Source organism: Acomys minous, assembly GCF_964271855.1.
Source record: "Acomys minous genome assembly, chromosome: 5".
Taxonomy (NCBI): Eukaryota; Metazoa; Chordata; class Mammalia; order Rodentia; family Muridae; genus Acomys; species Acomys minous.
This window is the reverse complement of record NC_140494.1, coordinates 116,130,800-116,148,517: the sequence shown is the minus strand read 5'-3', so window position 1 is coordinate 116,148,517 and position 17,718 is coordinate 116,130,800. Positions and strand designations below refer to the sequence as shown.

Sequence of the window (17,718 nt, the reverse complement as noted above, 5' to 3'; positions counted from 1 at the left end):
CTCCCTGTACCTGAAACTCACTGGCTAGGTGGGCTGCACGGCCAGGCACTCCTCCCCTGTGCTGTGATTACAGGAATACACTGCTTCACTCCAGTCTTTATGTGGATCCTGGGAGTCCCAGCTCACGTCCTTAGGCTTGCACAGTGAGCATTTCACCCACTGAGGCAGCGTCCTGCCCGCATCACCTGGCCGAGGCAGAGCCTGCCAGACTGCTTCCAAGCAAACGTACTGTTTTCCATTTTGTGAGTAGTAAGCATTTGCCAAGACTGAAAGGTCAGGGCGAGGAAGAAGATCCAGGAGAAAGCCTGTATGGGACAGCCAAAACCAGGCAAGGAAAACCAGGGCAGCATCCGGAGCCAGGAGAGGCTCTCTGTGAAGCAGGAGTGGTCAGCCATGTTGGTCCAGTGCTGCTAAGAGGCCAAGAAGAGGACGCCAAGAGTCCACCGTGTGTGGTGCCTGAGTGCAGGTCTGTGGGCATCTCGACCAGCCTAGTGTGGGTGGGGCAGTGGGCCTGAAGCCAGCTTTCAGTGAGTCAAGAAGGAAAGAGAGGCAAGACTGGCCACCACACCACAAGCGAAAACACCCTTTGACTAAATGTGTCTACAAACTGGCAGAGGGAGGGAGGGGGAGGGGGGAGAGAGAGACAGAGGCAGAGACAGACAGACAGACAGACAGACAGACAGACAGACAGACAGGGACAGAGGCATGTATGGGTTCAAGGACAGGGCTGTTTCTTATTTTTTATTTTATTTATTTATTTTTTGGGAGGCTTTTGAGACAGGGTCTCTTTGTGTTAGCCTTGGCTGTCCTGGACTCACTTTGTAGACCAGGCTGGCCTCGAACTCACAGTGATTAAAGGCGTGTGCCACCACGCCCGGCTTGTTTTTTTTTTTTAATTTTTTTAATTTTTAATTTTTAAACAGATATGTTTTATGAATAATATTTATATATTATTCATTTTATGTGTATGTGTGTATGCTTGACTGTGTATGCTTGAATGTGTGTGTGTACCACATGCATGCAGGGCCTAGATGGTAGATGAGGGTTTTGGACTCCCTGGAACTGTAGTTGTAGGTGATTATGAGCCACCTGATGTGGGTTCTGGGAACTGCAAATGCTTTAGCCAGTGAGCCCCAGAGGCAGAGGTTGTTTTTTTTGTTTTTTGTTTTTGGGTTTTTTTTTTTTTTTGGTTTTTTGTTTTGTTTTGTTTTTTAACAGATAAAAGGGACTTTAGATATCAGAAGTGATAGAGGTGCCAGACGACACGTGGAAATCTGGAGAGACCATAGCTTACAGTGGGATGTGGAAGTGCGGAGGCTGAGAGGGCTCCAGCCACAGCCCTGCTCCTTGGTCTCTGTTTCTTCTCAGTGCAGGTGAACAGGAGGAACTGCATGGAGGTACAGTGATGTGGAGGAGAGTGCGACAGGCTAGGACAGTGTCAGGGCACAGGGGGGGCAGGCTGCCTAGAGGCGAGTCTCATCTACGTTGCCAAGTCCAAGGTTGAGAGCTCCGAAGGCAGGAAGGGCCTGAGGGCGAGGAGAGGCACAGGGTTCAACAGTTGGGTGCAGAGAGGCCGTTAGGGAGTGGGAAATGGAAGGCCGGTGTCTAGAGGGAGGCGGCAGTTGGCGGTGTGGGAGGTAATGAAAAGCCTAGGACCACTGCGGCCACCAGGGCTTGAGGGGGATGTGGCAAAGGTCTTTGCAGGAAGGGGACCAGGCATTGACTGGAGAATGGAACCTTAGGTGCGCCAAAGTTATCAGGGACGTGGGAGGAGCCAGGAGAAAGGCAGAGGTAGCCGTGAACCAGGGCCACCGGGTTGTGAGGCACAGGTGGCACAGAGAAACTGAGGAGGCTACTCCTGGACATTGAACCCGTGTGACAAAGAGGGGACTCTAAGATACAAAGGGGGGGGGCACGAATGGAAGGATTATTGGCCAAGGAGGGCCAAGAGCCTGCTTCAAGGGAACCCAGACTCCATCGGAGGTGGGAGTGAGTGCCTGGAGCAGAGGAGAACAGCTTGGGCCAGCTGAAGGGAGGGGGATCCATTTCCTCAGAAAGCTGTGACAAGGGAAGAGCTGACAAAGAAGCACTTGGAGAACCTCCCCCTCCCCCAGGTAGGGGTGGGGTGGGGGGCTATGGTGGGGGGACAGCCTGGAGCTCTCACAGGGTCAGGTGAGCAGGTAGCATTGACAAGTGGTGGTTCCTCAGCAGAGGGGCTACCAGGACCGTTGGCTGGGAGCCTGCTCTCTGTTCTGAGCCCTCCAGTTCCTGAGAATCTTCATTTCCCAGCATGCCTGATGATAACTGTCCTTGGCAGCTGCCATGAGTTCAGAGCACAGCGACAACAGCAATTCTTGAGAGTAGAGAGCCTACGGCCTGAAGGGGGTCCCTGAATTTTGTGTCCTGGTTCCATTCCTGTCACTGATGAAATTGGGGGCTCTTGATGCCTGCTGAGGTCTCAGTGTCCACACCGGGGTGGTGACAGACCCCATCTAAAGCCCATAGCACCTTTCATCTTTTAGTTTCCACAATGGAGACTCTCCACCCCCTCCCTCCCTCCCCCGCCGCCCCCCCCTAGAGACAGGATTTCTCTGTGTAGCCTTGGCTGTCCTGGACTCACTTTGTAGACCAGGCTGGCCTCGAACTCACAGGGATCTGCCTACCTCTGTCTCCCGAGTGCTGGGATTAGAGTGTGCCACCATGCCCGGCCTGGAGACCTTTTTAAACCTGGCTCAGATCTAACCCCCGTGGTGCATGTAAGGCCCAGTCCTGGATGCCCCTGAGCTCTTAAGGATGAAGAAGTGTCTGGGATTTTCCCAGCCCTGGGGCTCACCCCCTCCATCATGTGGAGACTGCACAGCCTCCAACCCTTAGCATTTCCTAACGTACTTCCTCAGCGGCACTTTCCACCAGCCGCTGCTGCCACCACTGCCACAGACCTCAGTGCGAGCCCTTTATTTCCCTCTGTTTGCCCTCATGCTGTGTCTGAAATGCTGCCATTAGGCAAGTATTCCTTTAGCTAGATGTGGATCTTTAAAGCTATCATGCCTTGGCAAGGGAGTTTGGGAAGGGGGCTGTAAGGCTGTCACACTTTAGTGGGAAATAGGTTAGCTTAAACAAATAGACTCTTAGAAGAGAGGACTTGTCTGGGGGGGAGGGGAGGGGAGACAGGTGGAAGGGACAACGGGTAGAAAGTCCCAGGGTCTGTGGGAGAGGGCAGGAACCTTTCTAGCCACCGTTTCTGTTCCTGTCCCCAATTAGAAGATACCCAATGGTAGTGAGTAGCTGGCCCAGGAGTCGTCATGTCCCTCACTATTTGCTTCCCAGGCCAGGAGTACTGGGGAACGCCCAGGGCATTCAGCCTGGTTGGATACAAGAGAGGGCAATGGAGCAGAATTTTCCTGTAGTTGGCCTCTCAGCATAGAGCTGCTATGCCACAGTGCAGGCGCCACGGCAACGGGGGGAAATAAACACTCCGGGCCTCACAGTACAAGTTCTGCCGTGGTGTGATGTCACTTTCCACTCCTGCCATTGGGCTCCGTACTGGCTGCACCTCTGTGGCTTCAGCTGCTGAGCCCAGGCGTCTTCCCGCCCAGCCCCCCAGCTGTTTGGGAGTCTCTGAAGTGGGGTGGGTAGTGGATGGAGGGGCCTGGGCAGGGGTACCGGCTCCTGGCTGCTCAGGCACTGCTTGTAAGCGCTACTGTTTGTTTTCCTCCCAGCCTTCACTATGAAACAGCCCCAGGAGGCCAGGAACCTTGTGTTCTATGCACAGCACCCGGAGAAGGAGGAAGAGGTGCCCTCATGGCAGGAGATAAAGCAGACCCCTGTCGTCCTGGCCACAATCAGAGGTGAGAGGCACCCCACTGTAGGGCCCATTCTGCTAGGCTGCTGCCAAGGGTCTAGCCTGCCAGCCCTGCCTCCTGCTTAGCCCCAGCAAATTTACTCCTCGAGACCTTAAAACAACCTGCACCTCCGAGCTAAGCCCACCCACTGTGAGATGCTGGTCAAGGCATGGGGCCATACAGCATATTTGGGGGGTAAGGATTAGAAGCTTTTAGCTTGGTTTTCACTTTTCAGGGTGCTAGGGATTGAATTTAAGGACCCAGACATGATAGGTAACGGCTCTACCACTCAGCCACCTTGCCACCTTGCCTTTAGTGATTTCTATTTCCTTCCAACGGAGACCAGGCCAATGAATTCTCACTAAGTGGTTATGGACTGATTATTATTTGGGAAATGTTTTAGATTAAATGTTTGTGCTCTGTTGGCTCTCACATCACCAGTTACTATGGCTGGATAGAATGACTCTTTCTTTTCTTTTCTTTTCTTTTTTTTTTTTTTTTGAGACAGGATTTCTCTACATAGCCTTGGCTGTCCTGGACTAACTTTGTAGACCAAACTGGCCTCGAACTCACAGCGATCTGCCTGCCTCTGCCTCCCGAGGGCTGGGATTAAAGGCGTGCGCCACTCCGCCCGGCAGAATGGCTATTTCTTAACCTCAGTATTGTTATCTGTAAGAGGGAATGGGTGTGAGTCTCTGTCTTCACAAGGCTGTCTAGAAGCTCAGCTGAAATTACCACACCAAGCCATTAGCAGGAGTCTTAGTATAGACCCAGTTCCTAATTAACTGCAACTGTTGCCTTTCTACAATGGGCTGTGGGTCCACAGGAAATGGCCTTTTATCCATGCATACTACCTTCCTTGTAGGGAGCCAGCTCGATGCCCAGCTCTGTGGCAGTGTGCCATCAGCCAGAGCAAAGCCCCTGTGTTCTCATGGTAAAACATGCTGGGGGTAGGGGGAGGGGCAGGGATGAGGCTAAGGGTTGTCTTGTCTGTTCTCACAGGTCCAGGGCCTGCCAAGTACCTCCGGCCATCCTGTACTGGCTATATCGCCCACGACCCCTCCATGTTTCAGGAGCCAGCTTATAGCCTGCACACACGGCACTCTGAGAAACGTGAGTGCTCCCCGCTATCTGTCCCTACAGGGTCAGGGCTACTGTCCGAGATTGCTGCCACAGGCCACTGAGGGCTGGGGCTGGTGAAGAGGGGGACGGAAGGAACCCAGTAAGATTTCCTAAGTGGATTGCGTCCCTGCCCCCACATCTGAATGGAGATCAGGTAGATCTCCCCAGGAAGCTGTGGGGGATCTGTCACTGGCCGAGCAGGGCTCTCTTTCCCTGGGGTTCCTTGGCTCTGGGGTCACATATTCTGCTAGGAAAGCTTACAAGTAGTCAAAGATGACCTATGGCTGACAGCCAAGGCCAGTGAGATAGGAGGTAGGGCGGAGATATGGTCCTGTGTTTGCGGGGCCTGAGGTCTAGGGTGACTGCCTCCTCCGCCCCTAGTCACAGCTCTTTGGCAGAGGTTTCTTGGCTGAGGCTAAGCTCTTTCTCAATAGTCACAGTAGCTACACTGGTTGTCACTGCTCTTGGCACCAATCCGGATGTGTCTGTGGTAGGAGACTGACCACACTGTGGCCTTACATTTGTCCTGCTAGCAGCCTCCGGCAGTCATGCACAAAAGCTCCCATTTTACAGACGAGGAAATCAAAGTCTACAGACATCTAAGGGCCAGAAGACTCTGAAGGGAGCTCTTGGTGGGATGGCAGCTGTGGCAGGCCAGTTCTTTCTTGTCCCCTGCAGGGATCACAGACACTTACAGCCCCGGGCCTTGCTATTTCTTGGATCCCAAAGCAACTCGTTTTGGAATATCTACCTGCCCTCAGGTCCCCATGGAGGAGCGCATCTCCAACCTACGTAAGATGGGCTGGGAAGGTGGGCCATTGGGAGGATGGTGTGTGTGTGTGTGTGTGTGTGTGTGTGTGTGTGTGTGTGTGTGGTGTATGTCCTTAGAACTGGGGAAAGAGCAGAGCAGGGTGCGTGCCTGAGAGTGCTGGCATTTCCTCTATATCACACCAAGACACGGATGGCAGCTGAGTATGGTAGCACACACCAGTAATCTCAGCAGAGGTAGGGCAGCCTGGTCTACACAGCCTGTCGCAGGCCAGCCAGGGTTACATAGTAACTCATCTTAAGATAACAAAGACAAAAACAGACACAAATGCTGCTCTCACCATGGATGTGCCACTGTTTTCATTCAAAGAAGCCAATGTTGTGATATATGTTGTATTATGAGCTGGTATCAGGCACTGTGAAACTCTCCCGCTTTCCTTACTTGCAGGCATATACACCACACCAGCCCCCTGCCACTACAACCTTGAGAAGACTCAACCCCCTGGGGAACGGAGGGCTCCCCAGTATACTTTTGGCTACCGGTGTCCATGCAGGGTGATGGACCCTAACCCGGCCCCCAACCGGTACCAGCTGCCACTCACGCTGGGACCCAACACCCCTGTCTTCCGAGCCGCCCCCTGCTATAGTCTGGGTTCCTCAAGCAAGAACTGGTTCTATAAGGAGGATATAACAGGAGGTCCTGGACCTGCTATGCACGCCCGACCTGAGCCGTCCGTCTACCAGAACCGAAGCCCCGTGTTTAGCATGGCCAAGCACTTTTCCTATCCACTGGACCACACACTTCGGCCTGGCCCTGGCTCCCACAACGTCCAGCTGGTCACTGCGCACAAGCCCCGTATCCCTGCCTTCACCATGGGCATCAAACACTCTCCCCACTTGTGCCCGCTGATTGTGAACATTATTGACTGAGGCCCCTGCCGCTGCTGCGTGCTCCTTCCTCCTCATAGAAGCTATTTTTCTAGAGCACACCGAACAACCTGACCTATAGTAGAGCTGTGCCAGCACACAGAGGCAACGAATAAATATTTTTGTTTGTTCATTGCTTTGTTTTGCAAATACTTTCTGCTGCTTCCTCTAGGTCCCTGCTCTGGGTGAGGGGTTGGGGATCCTTGGTACATGTGTCTGGTATACGTGGGTTTCCATGATGGTCACCAGAGGAAGCAGCTGTGTGACCTCCAGGGAGCCTGGGAAAGCCCACCTGAGGGTGCACTGACAAGCTCTCTGGCCTTCCCTTGCTCTTCGCTAGGTCTCACAGTCCCTTTCCAACAGTGCTAAAGATGCCTAGGATGGAGTTTAAATCCCCTTAGTTCTAGGGCTGTGTCTCTGGTTCCCCAAGATAGGAGCAAAGGAGCCAGGATGTGGGCAGGTTAGCTTGGCTTGAGATGAGCAAAGGGTGGCTCCTGGGAAGATCCGAAATGGACATGTGAAGACTGTTGGGGGCACGTAGAGGCAGAGCGACAGCACGCAGGGTGACCAAAGGGTGCAAGCTGAGGGGTAGCTCAAGCAAAGGGCCCTGGCTATACCCTGAGGGCTTTAGCTAGATGGGGCACAGTGGTCTTGTGTGTTTGTCTTGTACCCCAAGCTGTCCTCAGCCTTCCAAGTGTGCAATTAGCACACGACACTACACCCGGTGAAGACTCAGGACTTTTGAAGGCCAGCAAGAGCAGCGCTGGAGGTCGTGGCCAGTCTTCGGGCTACTGGGAGGGGGGGGTCTGCTATCTTTGGAGAGTCACTCCCTATGCCCCCAACCTCAGCAGCTCAGCCTGGAGAGGATGTCGGTGTGGCCAGGGGAGGGCAGCACTACCTCAGTCTTCAGAGCCAGGCCTGGCTCCACCTGCTTTTGAGTGTAGGTGCCTTTTGCCTGGGGCCTTCCGAGCAGGCTTTCGCCAGTCTGTGACTCTTGAGTTTTCCACTCTAGATCCCTAATTCACCTCAACCCTACAGCGGTTCTCTCCCACTCTCTACTGTAGGCAGGTGTTGACAGCCCTGGCCTGCTGTTCACTGAAGGTCATATCCGGGGCTTTGGGGACCCTGAAAGGAGAAAAGAGGCTATGTCTGCAGAGCCTACTGGATCAGCTTGGGGGGGGGGGGCGGGGCAGTGGCATTCAGTGTCTTGACTTCTCTTTATTTTGTATTATTTTATTTTACTTTGAGACAGGGTCTCTTTTTGTAATCCTGGCTGTTCTGGAACTCACTATGTAGACCAGACTAGCCTCGAACTCACAGAGATCTGCCTGCCTCTCTGTGTGTTAGGTGTTCAGGTGTTTGCACACACATGCGTATATGGGTACACATGCGTATGTGTGCCTGCAGAGGCCATGGTCAACGCTGGGGGTCTCAATTCCTCTCCACTTTAATTTTTGAGACCAGGTTTCTTGTGGCCAAAGGATCCCCAGCAATTCTCCGCTTTCTTCCTCAGAGCTGAGGTTACTATACCTGATATTTTTACCAGGTGCTGGGGAACCAAATGCAAGTCCTCGCTCTTATGTACCAGGCAGTTTACTGACTGAGTCACCTCCTCAGCTCCAGGATTTTGTTTTCTTTTAAAAGACAGGTTCTTGTTGTGCAGCCCAGGCTGGCCTTGACCTTGTGACCCTCCTGGCCCATTCTCTTGAGTGCTGGAATTTCAGATGTGTACCACTACTTCTGGGTTAACACTGAAGTTTTGGCTGAAATTAAAATTGAATTGAGTAGACCGAAGTATGGAAGGCAAGGAAGTGAGATCATGGCGGAATATTAAGAGATCCGACAATGTTTACGAAAGAGGCCTGTAGCAGCCGCCTGGGTTATACCTGGCGTTCAGCCTGAAGTCTCTTTCTCCCAGACCCTGAGTCCATGTCTGTCTCATACTCCCCAAACCTCAGCAAGACCAGTCTGGATGAGAGAGAGAAAGAGAGAGAGAGAGAGAGAGAGAGAGAGAGAGAGAGAGAGAGAGAGAGGAGAGAGAGAGAAAGAACACGCAAGCCTGCTCAGGGACCCATCTGTCTTACAGCAGATTAGAAAGATGTCATTTTGCCGACAATGCCATTTATCACAGCGGCTGCAAAAATTAGTGATGCTTGGGCTGAAAGTGGTTGGTGGAGGTGGGGGTGGCAGGTGGCAGCTGCTAAGCTCTCCTGTGTCATCAGGTCGGGTGAGCCTCAGACCTGTATCTGTACGGACCTTTTCTTTCTTTCTTTCTTTCTTTCTTTCTTTCTTTCTTTCTTTCTTTCTTTCTTTTTTTTTTGAGATAGGGTTTCTCTGTGTTAACAGAGCCCTCGCTGTCCTGGAACTTGCTTTGTATACCAGGCTGGCCTTCATCTCACAGAGATTCACCTGTCTCTGCTTCCTGAATGCTGGGACTAAAGACATGTGCCACCACGTATGCCCTGAGCAGGCCTTTTCTGATGAAGTGCCTAGCGTAGGCCAAGACTCCTGTTAGATGAAATTGACTTCCAGGGCATAGAAACACCCCTGATGAGCTGGGCGTGGTAGCGCACGCCTTTAATCCCAGCACTCGGGAGGCAGAGACAGGCGGATTGCTGTGAGTTCGAGGCCAGCCTGGTTTTACAAAAAGAGTCCTGTCCTGGACTGACCAAGGCTCACCAGATATGAGTAGGGTCAGACATGAGGGCTAGAGGGGACTCTTGGAATGGATTTGGGGTTCTGAGGGATAAAGAGGAGGAGGAAAGAGGGTCCCTTAGTTACAGGCAACATTGAGCCAAGACATCTCTCAGAGGAATGGGGACTCTGCAGTTCACCCTACAGCTACCCTTAAACACATACCCTGCACTGTCCACCCAGGAAGAAAGGGAGACCCCCCCCCAAATCCACAGCAGATATTACTGTCACTTTCCATGTATTTCAGACACCTCCTCATCTTACACACCCTGGGCTGGCTCACGGTTGCACCCCCAACTCCCCAGAAACAAAGGATACAGACTGTAAGAGTGTCAGGGGACCTGCATCCGCACAAACACACATGCAGAGGTGGGGTGCGGGCTGGGGAAGGGGGGTGGGGGGGAGAGTGCTCCATGCTCATGAGGGAGTTTGGGTGTGCTGGGTCAAAGGAGTCATTCATCCACTAGGATAAGTCAAGTGGTCTCTGCTGGAGTGTGTGTGTGTGTGTGTGTGTGAGTGTGCGCAGAGAGAAGGCAGCCCTTCTGTCCTTATGCCTCAACGAGCAGGATGGTAGCTGGTTGGAGAATGGCACATCTCAGCTGTCCGTGGTGGAAAGAGGACTTCCTGCTCTTCCCCTCCGCCCTCTGTGTGTGCAGCTTCCCATCTGGCCTGGCTCTCCTCACTGGCTCTCCCTTCCTCTGGTCCCCGCTACTACTTTTCCCTCTTGATTCCTGTGTCCCTCTGCCCTGTTTATACTCTAGAATAAAGATCGACATTTTCAATTACCCCGAAATAACACAGCTGCTCTTGGAGGCTCCAGCCAGGGGGGGTGAGGGGCTGAGGGAGGGACGGAGGGAGGAAGGGGGAGGGGGAGGGAGAGAGAGAGAGAGAGAACGTGCACACGAGTGCTCATGCACATGAGCACTTGTTTGTATATGGGACCCATGTGTGGGGTGAAGGGAGTCACCCACGTGTGGGAGAAGGGTATCTGTCACCCATGGTCCTGATGTCCTTTGTTTGTGTCCTTTCTGGCTAGAGCCTTTATTTCTTCCTGGGAGACTGGGAGCACGTTTCCCTTCAGGGGAGGAAGGGAGACAAAAGAGAGAAATAAAAAACTGTCATCGCTGTCTTGTAAACACAGTTGCAGTGCACAGCAAGCAGAGACTCAGCAGGAGAAGGGAACAAGGGAGAGAGGCAGAGCTGAGGAGAGGCGGCTGGGAGATGGCGGTGGGCATTGGAGAGGAGGACAGTGGGGTGCTGAGGAGAAGGGGTGCCTTGGTTCCCCCTCAAAGCCTGGGTGCGTGGGTGTGGGCAGGGGGCGGGTAGAGGCTGCCTGGGGAGGAGAGAGATGAAAGGGTTAGCCCTGGATTGTGGAGGGGATTCAAGCAGGAAGATCGTGATTGCGGGTGCCAGGTGAGTAAGAATGTGGTATCTACCAGAAGCCAAGCAGGGGCCTCATGCACAGTCCCTGCCATGTCCCAGGCACTCACATAAGCAAAGAGAGGGGAGATGGGCAACGAGTCGCCCAGCAACACAGCTGGGCGTGAGGCGGATGTTTGCAGCCAGGGTCGGGCTGGCTGCAGCTCTCCCTTCACATGGGCTCTCCCATGGAGATGGTGGCTGAGAGAAAGGGTTGAGGAGTTGGCTCCAGCACATTTGGTTGCCAGACTTCGGTCAAATCCTCCCTCCTTTGGCTCATCAATTTCCCCATCTGAAAAGAGAAGAGAATGTGAGCTGCTCCTGGGCGATACGGGGAGTGTCAAGCTTCTGGGTGCGATGGTCTCCCAGGCCTGGTTCTCTGAAGAGCTGGCTGGAGGTGGAAGGGAGTGAAGACCCCATCAGCGTTGGAAGTGGGACTGGCCAACAGCAGCTGGAAGGGGGCTGAGTTCCAAGTCCGCTCCTTGCTGCCTCCATGTGGCAAGAACTGGGTACTGCAAGAGATGGGTCGCACTGTTTCCCAAATTGGCCCTCGCCGGCTTTGTCCTGACGGCCAGAAATGAAAGGGACTTGCTATCAGGTTGTCCATAGCAGAAACTTAGCTGTGGCAAGGCACAAGGTAGCAATCTCAGCTCTATTTTCATGGAAAGCTCTGGATCTTACAAGGAGCCCTCTTGCTTTCCTCCAGCAAGAAGCTACCTCGTTCCCTGACCTTTGCCTGCAAGCCAGGCAGTGGATTCCTTGAGATCTACAGTGCTCTGTTCTGGGGTTCAGTCTGCAGTATCCATTGGAATCTCACAGTGGCTGAGGTTATTTTGATCCCCATTTTTCTGGTAAGGGAACAGATACAAAGAGGTTGTGACTGTTTAGACATACACTAGTAGAGTAGGGATTCAAATCCAAGTCAGTCTCTCCTCTAGAGAGAAGCCCTCATTTGGAGGCAAAACATTGCCTCTGTGACCGTGTGACAATCAGATGGGACTAGGTAGGCTATAGCTCCAGGGTCAGCCTTACCATTGTGTGTTATATAAATGGAAATGGTTCATTTCTACACACACACACACACACACACACACACACACACACACACACCCAGCTCTGGATTCCACAGGTTCACTCGAACAGCTTCCAAGACTTGTGCCCGAGGGTGAAAAAGTGAAAGACTAGGAAGTATGTCCCTCTAGTCTTACAGGCTTGCACAACAGTGTGTGAGTGAGACTGGGTGTGTGTGTGTGTGGAAGCGGGTCTGTGAGTGTGAGCACATTCAGGCCTGAAGCAGGTGCGAGGTGAGAAGCCAGCCCCTGGTCCTGGGTATCTCTTCCTCACTGCCAACCACGGAGGGGAGTTTTTCTTGGCAGGAAACAGCCTCATCAATCAGTGGCAATGGGGGGCTGACAGGCAGCCCCTCCTCACTGCGGCGGCTTCAGGCCGACTCATAAATCCCACTCTAGGCTGGCTGTAAATTCCTGTGATTCACACCAGCCTCTTGGAGGACAGAGGCGTTTGGGGCTGTGGGAGATGCTTTTCTCTCCTGGACAGGATAGGTGAGCATGCGGCGGAGCTGAGGTCATGACACGGTGCTGAGGCAGCCCCCTAGGAGGAATGGTGAAGAGCCTTCTCACGGAGAGAAGACCTAGGTCCACTCTGTGGCACCTCGGACCAGATGTAGGCTTCTGCTGGCCCCCTCAGTTTCTGGCCTAAACCAAACTGAGGCCACATATGTGCACCTGGGGACCACGAGAGTGCAGTGTCTGAGACTCTGTGGGACTTGTGACCAAAGTGCGTGCATGCACTATGGGGCCCTCAGCAAATGGCCTCTGACTTTTCATGCAGAATCCTGTTTTGGTGACCAAGACAGCAAAGGGGGCATAAGACCTTGTTTGCATAATTTGAATTCCAGGGGCCTAAAATCCAACATTGCTTGGACAAAGGGCCTCAGGGACCTTCAGGCATGTGTTGGCAGTCACTTGTTAGGATCCAATCAGGACTTCACTTATACACACACTCCTGGAACTCTTTTTTGGTTTCTGTTTTTGTTTTCAAAGACAGGGTTTCTCTTGTAGACCTGGCTGTCCTGGACTCACTTTGTAGACCAGGCTAGCCTCGAACTCACAGAGATCTGCCTGCCTCTGCTGGGATTAAAGGCGTGTGCCACCACGACCAGCTACTCTTTGAACTTTTATTTGCTCGTGTTGGTCCTTAAGCTGGCTTACTTTTAAAATTCAAATGTGAGAGATTACCTTGTCTTCAACAAGATTTCTAAAACCAGGATCTTAATACACACAAATATATATGCACGTAGCTGTGTCACTCCCTTCCGTACATGTCAGTGTGTACAGTCATGACTCCCTTCTGGTGGCATTAGCATCCACAGATAACACCCAATTGAGGATTAAAAATATCTGGGAAAAGTCATTATTTCATATATATATATCATATATAATATATGCACATAAGCTTTGGCATTGTATTAGGTGTTTAAGCATTCTGGAAAAGATCTGAAGCAATTGGGAGGCTGTGCTCAGGTTACAGCAAATACAAAGCATTTTGCACGAGGCGTGCTTTTTAAACCGTTAGGCATCATCACAGATCACACAGCACTCTGTGAATATTGATTTCTAGTCTTCCCTCAGTTTACAGAGACAGCAAGGTCTAGAAGTGTAGGGACCTGCTCCAGGTCACACAGCTGTAGGGCTAGCCGCCCAGCCCAAGTGACCGCCAGGCTGCTCCTTGTCTGTGGAGGAACGCCTTCCTTTTCACTGGAGCACGCTGTGATTCCTGAAGGTATTTTGGAGACTGTGCCCATATACAGAGGCATACATGGGAAGTGTTTTCTGGAAGCTAATAATTGGGATGGCACACAAGCACCTTGAGTCTCTTGGTAGGACCCGCACTGACCTCTGACTAGCCCTCCGCCCTCTCCCGCTTTATGGGGTCTGCAGATTTGGTTGCACCTCAGGGTTAGCAGGGAGTAGAGGAAAAGGACTCAGGGGAAGGAGAGAGCAGAGCCCTTCAGCAGACTGTCTCCAGGGAGCTGCTCACTGAGCAATAATTAGCGGTACCTGCTCCCAGGCTGGCAAGGAAGGTAGCCTCATTAGTGAGCCTCCCACAACATTGCATAATCCTTACCTAGCCTTCTGCCTCCACTGCCACCACTATCACCCAGAGATGTGGCACATTGGCTCTCTGGTAAGGGACGGGTGTCCGCTCCAGGGAGCCAGGATGACAGTGTGTACAGACAGCTAGAGTGTGTGGACACAGGATAAAACACACAGAAATGCTCATGCACATGGACACATGGTGCACATGAGCAAACAGAGATGTGTACAGGAACATGTGTTTCCCGGCCTTGCCACACAGGCATGTATTTAACACATAGACACTGCACACAGACATTTGCCGCACATGCATTGAGATCCACAAGGAATGTAAAAATCTCGTGCCAGCAGTTGCAAGTGCATTACACAGACACCCAGACCTCTTACAGCTCAGACACACATGGGCTATTCAGAGACACAGGTCAGACCTGCAGATCTGTGCAGAAGCCCAGGCTATGGGTAACACCATTTTGTGCAAGGATACATATATCTTCGGGAAGAACACACACGTTATTTTTCTTGGACTCTAACAGGGTTTAAGGGTCTGAGATTTAATTCCTTGGGGGAAACATAGAGACAGGCACTGAGGATGTCATTAATTCTTATCATTCTAGAAGGGCGGGGGAGGAAAAGTAGGAGGAAGTGGACAGAACAGAGGGGACACAGAGAGGGCGGAGCAGCTGGAAGGTGACCTAAGGGACTGGGAGCAGTGGGGACTGAGGAGATCGAGGGACCATCAGGGCTGTTGATGCTTCTACTCTGACCTGGCTCCAGGGCAGGCCTTTTGCCCTAGTCCTAAAGCCAGTGGGCTGTCAAGGGTCAAGTGGCTAGACTGGGCCAGAGGCCTCCTTAAGTGCTCTTGGCCCACACATGGGATGGAGATCCTGTTGCGTCTCACTGGCCTTTCACCCAGATGAAATCATCCCTGGGATCTCCAAGCCCCACTCAACTTCTGTTCGGGGGCGGGGGGAGGGGGGGTTTACAGGGCCAGAGCACTCTTTCCACAGGGGACACGACTGCCCCATGAGATTACTCCCAGATACCAAGACGGCTCCTTACCCCCCTGCCTGACCTCAGCCTGAAGGTACAGTCAAGGAGACAGAGGCATGTGCTCTGAGGGGCTAAAGGGATGAGAGAGGCAGGAGAAGGGAAGTGGGCCTGGATGGGGGGGAATGTCAAAGACTCTGGGAGCAGACAGCAAGGAAGTGGCACTGAAGGACAGACAGAGATGTGAAAGAGCCAGAGAGACAAAGAACGAGGCAGATAAATGAGGTATAAAAGACCTGGAGATGGGGACAGGTAAGGAGACCTGGACACTTACCCTGTTCACACAGGAGCCGTTTCTCAGCCTCTGGCAGTGTGGAAAGAGCTCTGGCCTTGAGAGATGCTACATGACCTAGCCCAGGCCACCTACCATCTGAGCTCTGGCTATTGGTCTATAGAGTACCCCTTCTGCCCCTGGGAGGGCTCTGAGGTGGGGGAGGATGGTGGCCGACCTTTCTTATGCTCTCCTCTGAGTTCTATGGGGCTGGAGGTAGGAGTAGATGGTTTGGCAGAGGCCGAGAGGCTAGGGCACCTTTGGAAGTCAAGACAGCAAAACAGGTGGAAGAGGGATGTCTCTGTGGGGCCAAGACACTGTGCTGGAGCGTTTGCCCTGCGCATTGAAAATGCATAAACATCCACTTTTGGCCACTGAGGCAGATATAAATATGAGTAGGGGTGTGCAGCCCCTCAGCTCTGATTTACTGGCTCTGCTCCACTGGTGGCAGTTTCGCCCGGTTGTCAGGAGCCTTTTCGGGATGGCTTTATGGCTGCCAGATGCCACCCAAGTCCCTTCTCCAGGAGAAGCGGCACCTCAGGAACGGCTGCAAGGCAGAGGGTGGCCTTGCATTCCCAGGCCTGCTCTGCATCGCCAATCCTGCCAATGGGAGCTTCCAGCTTGGGAAAGAGACACTACCCCAGGTCCTACCTTAGGAAGCAAAGGGGAATGACACTCAGAGGGAATCGCGTGGCCAGTAGTGTCCTTTAAAGATCGTGCCCTGCGGGGAATATTCCCAGACCCAGCTTGGGAGTGCAAGCACTCTGGTGGGGGGCTTCTGCCTCCTCAGAAGTGGGGCCCCTTGGTTCCTAGCGGCTGCATTCACTGAGATGGCCTTCTCCTTCCGGCTGAGCCATGGGGCCAGAACTGTGTTCTAGGTCCTTCCTTGGCACAAAGCTCTGATGACAGGCAGAATGTTGTCCATCCGTTTGGTCTTTCTAGGGACCCTGAGCCACTTGTCCAGAGGAGAGCTGAGTGTGAGCTTGCTGCAGGAGGAGGGAACATGGCAGATACCTGCTCGCGGGGCTGCGTGGGGAAACCTGTTAACTGGGAGACTTAAGTCACAAATGTAGTAGGCAGAGAGCTCAGGGCCTGGCTGGACACAGGGCAGGGCTTGGGGTTGGGGACAGTAGGACTGGGTAGGAGGCAGGGGGCTTATGGAGGGTGGCTTGAGAATAGTAAAGTAGCTTTGGCTGTCCTGGGCTTGCTTTATAGACCAGGCTGGCCTCGAACTCACAGAGATCTGATTGCCTCTGCCTCCCGAGTGCTGGGCTTACAGGCGTGCGCCACTGTGCACTTGGCTCCTTTTGTTCTTTGTCTTTCCTTCTCCCTTTTATTTCTGCCAACATCAGTGAGGACATGTCCTTAGGCCCCAGGCCTATGTCCTCCAGGCCTATCCAGAAGCAAGGGCTCTGGACAGGCCAGCCTGATGCCCAAGGACTATGGCTGGCTACTGCAGTTTACACAGAGAGGGAGAGATGCCACCGAGACCAGTCTGCCACGACCACATTTGTCTGTGCACATTCCTCCTTTGAATGGGGTGGCAGGGAGATGGGGAGGTGGAAGCACCTGCCAGAGAAGGTGCTGTGGTTTGCTCCTGGGGAGTTATCTGGTTGGCTTGCAGCCCCAAACTTGCCCTTTTCTCATGCTGTTCTGGGGCAGCCAGGGTAGAGTTCCCAGGGGGGTGTTCTAGATGTTCAGACCGGCTGGCTCTGAGTACAGGCACCCCAGCAGGAGACACCTACAGGGCAGGCACCTCTTCTGGATGGTTCCAGTCTCTACCACCACCACTGTGTGGCAACTCTAGGGTATACACTTGAATGAAGAGCTCCGAAAACCTCCGTCCCTCACTCCATCACCTTGGCTAAGGATGACATGATAAGTTTTTGTCCTCTGCTGGGAGGCAGGTATATTGGTTAGTTTTTTGGTTTTAACTGTCCATGTGATATAAACCAGAGCCATCTGGGACCCTCGATTGAGGAATTGCATGGACCATGTTGGCTTGTGGGTGCGCGTGTGTAGCATTGTCTTGATTGATGGTTGATGTGGGAGGGCCCAAGCCACTATGAGTAGTAGGTACCATCCTTAGGCAGGAGAACTATATTAAAAAAGGGTAGCCGTGCTGGGCGGTGGTGGCACACACCTTTAATCACCGCACTTGGGAGGTAGAAGCAGGTGAATCTCTGTGAGTTCAAGGCCAGCCTGGTCTACAGAGTGAGTCCAGGACACAGAGAAACGTTTTTTGGAAAAAAAAACAACTGACAAAACAAAACAAATGGTACACGAGCCAAGGAGCAAGCAAGAGAGGAGCCAGTAAGCAGCAGCATGCCTCCACGGTTCTCACCTCTGCTCCCCGCTTGAGTCTCTGCCATCATTTTCCTCAGCGATGGACTGTCCTTACCTGGAAGTGTGAAGTGAATCTCTTTTCTCTTCGGGTTGTTTTGTTCACTGTGTGCCGGACTAGCCTCACCTGTTCCACACACTGGCTTCCTGAATGGGATCTTTCTGGGTG

At 52.8% G+C, this 17,718-nt stretch overlaps 1 protein-coding gene across 4 annotated transcripts; it reads left to right on the top strand.

Moving 5' to 3' along the window:
- Window positions 1-306: 306 nt before the first annotated feature.
- On the top strand, window positions 307-6,792 carry CIMAP1C (ciliary microtubule associated protein 1C). 4 transcript variants are annotated; one of them, XM_084782316.1, is made up of 5 exons: window positions 307-466; window positions 3,720-3,848; window positions 4,845-4,955; window positions 5,643-5,756; window positions 6,181-6,792. In XM_084782316.1, the coding sequence occupies exons 2-5, from the start codon at window positions 3,728-3,730 to the stop codon at window positions 6,660-6,662; spliced, it is 828 nt and encodes a 275-aa protein (XP_084638442.1). In that variant the 5' UTR covers window positions 307-466; window positions 3,720-3,727; the 3' UTR covers window positions 6,663-6,792. The 4 variants fall into 4 exon arrangements, with proteins under 4 accessions (XP_084638442.1, XP_084638443.1, XP_084638441.1 ...); XM_084782317.1 differs by lacking the exon at window positions 307-466 and adding an exon at window positions 1,385-1,397; XM_084782315.1 differs by lacking the exon at window positions 307-466 and adding an exon at window positions 1,647-1,742.
- The last annotated feature ends 10,926 nt before the right edge of the window (window positions 6,793-17,718 follow it).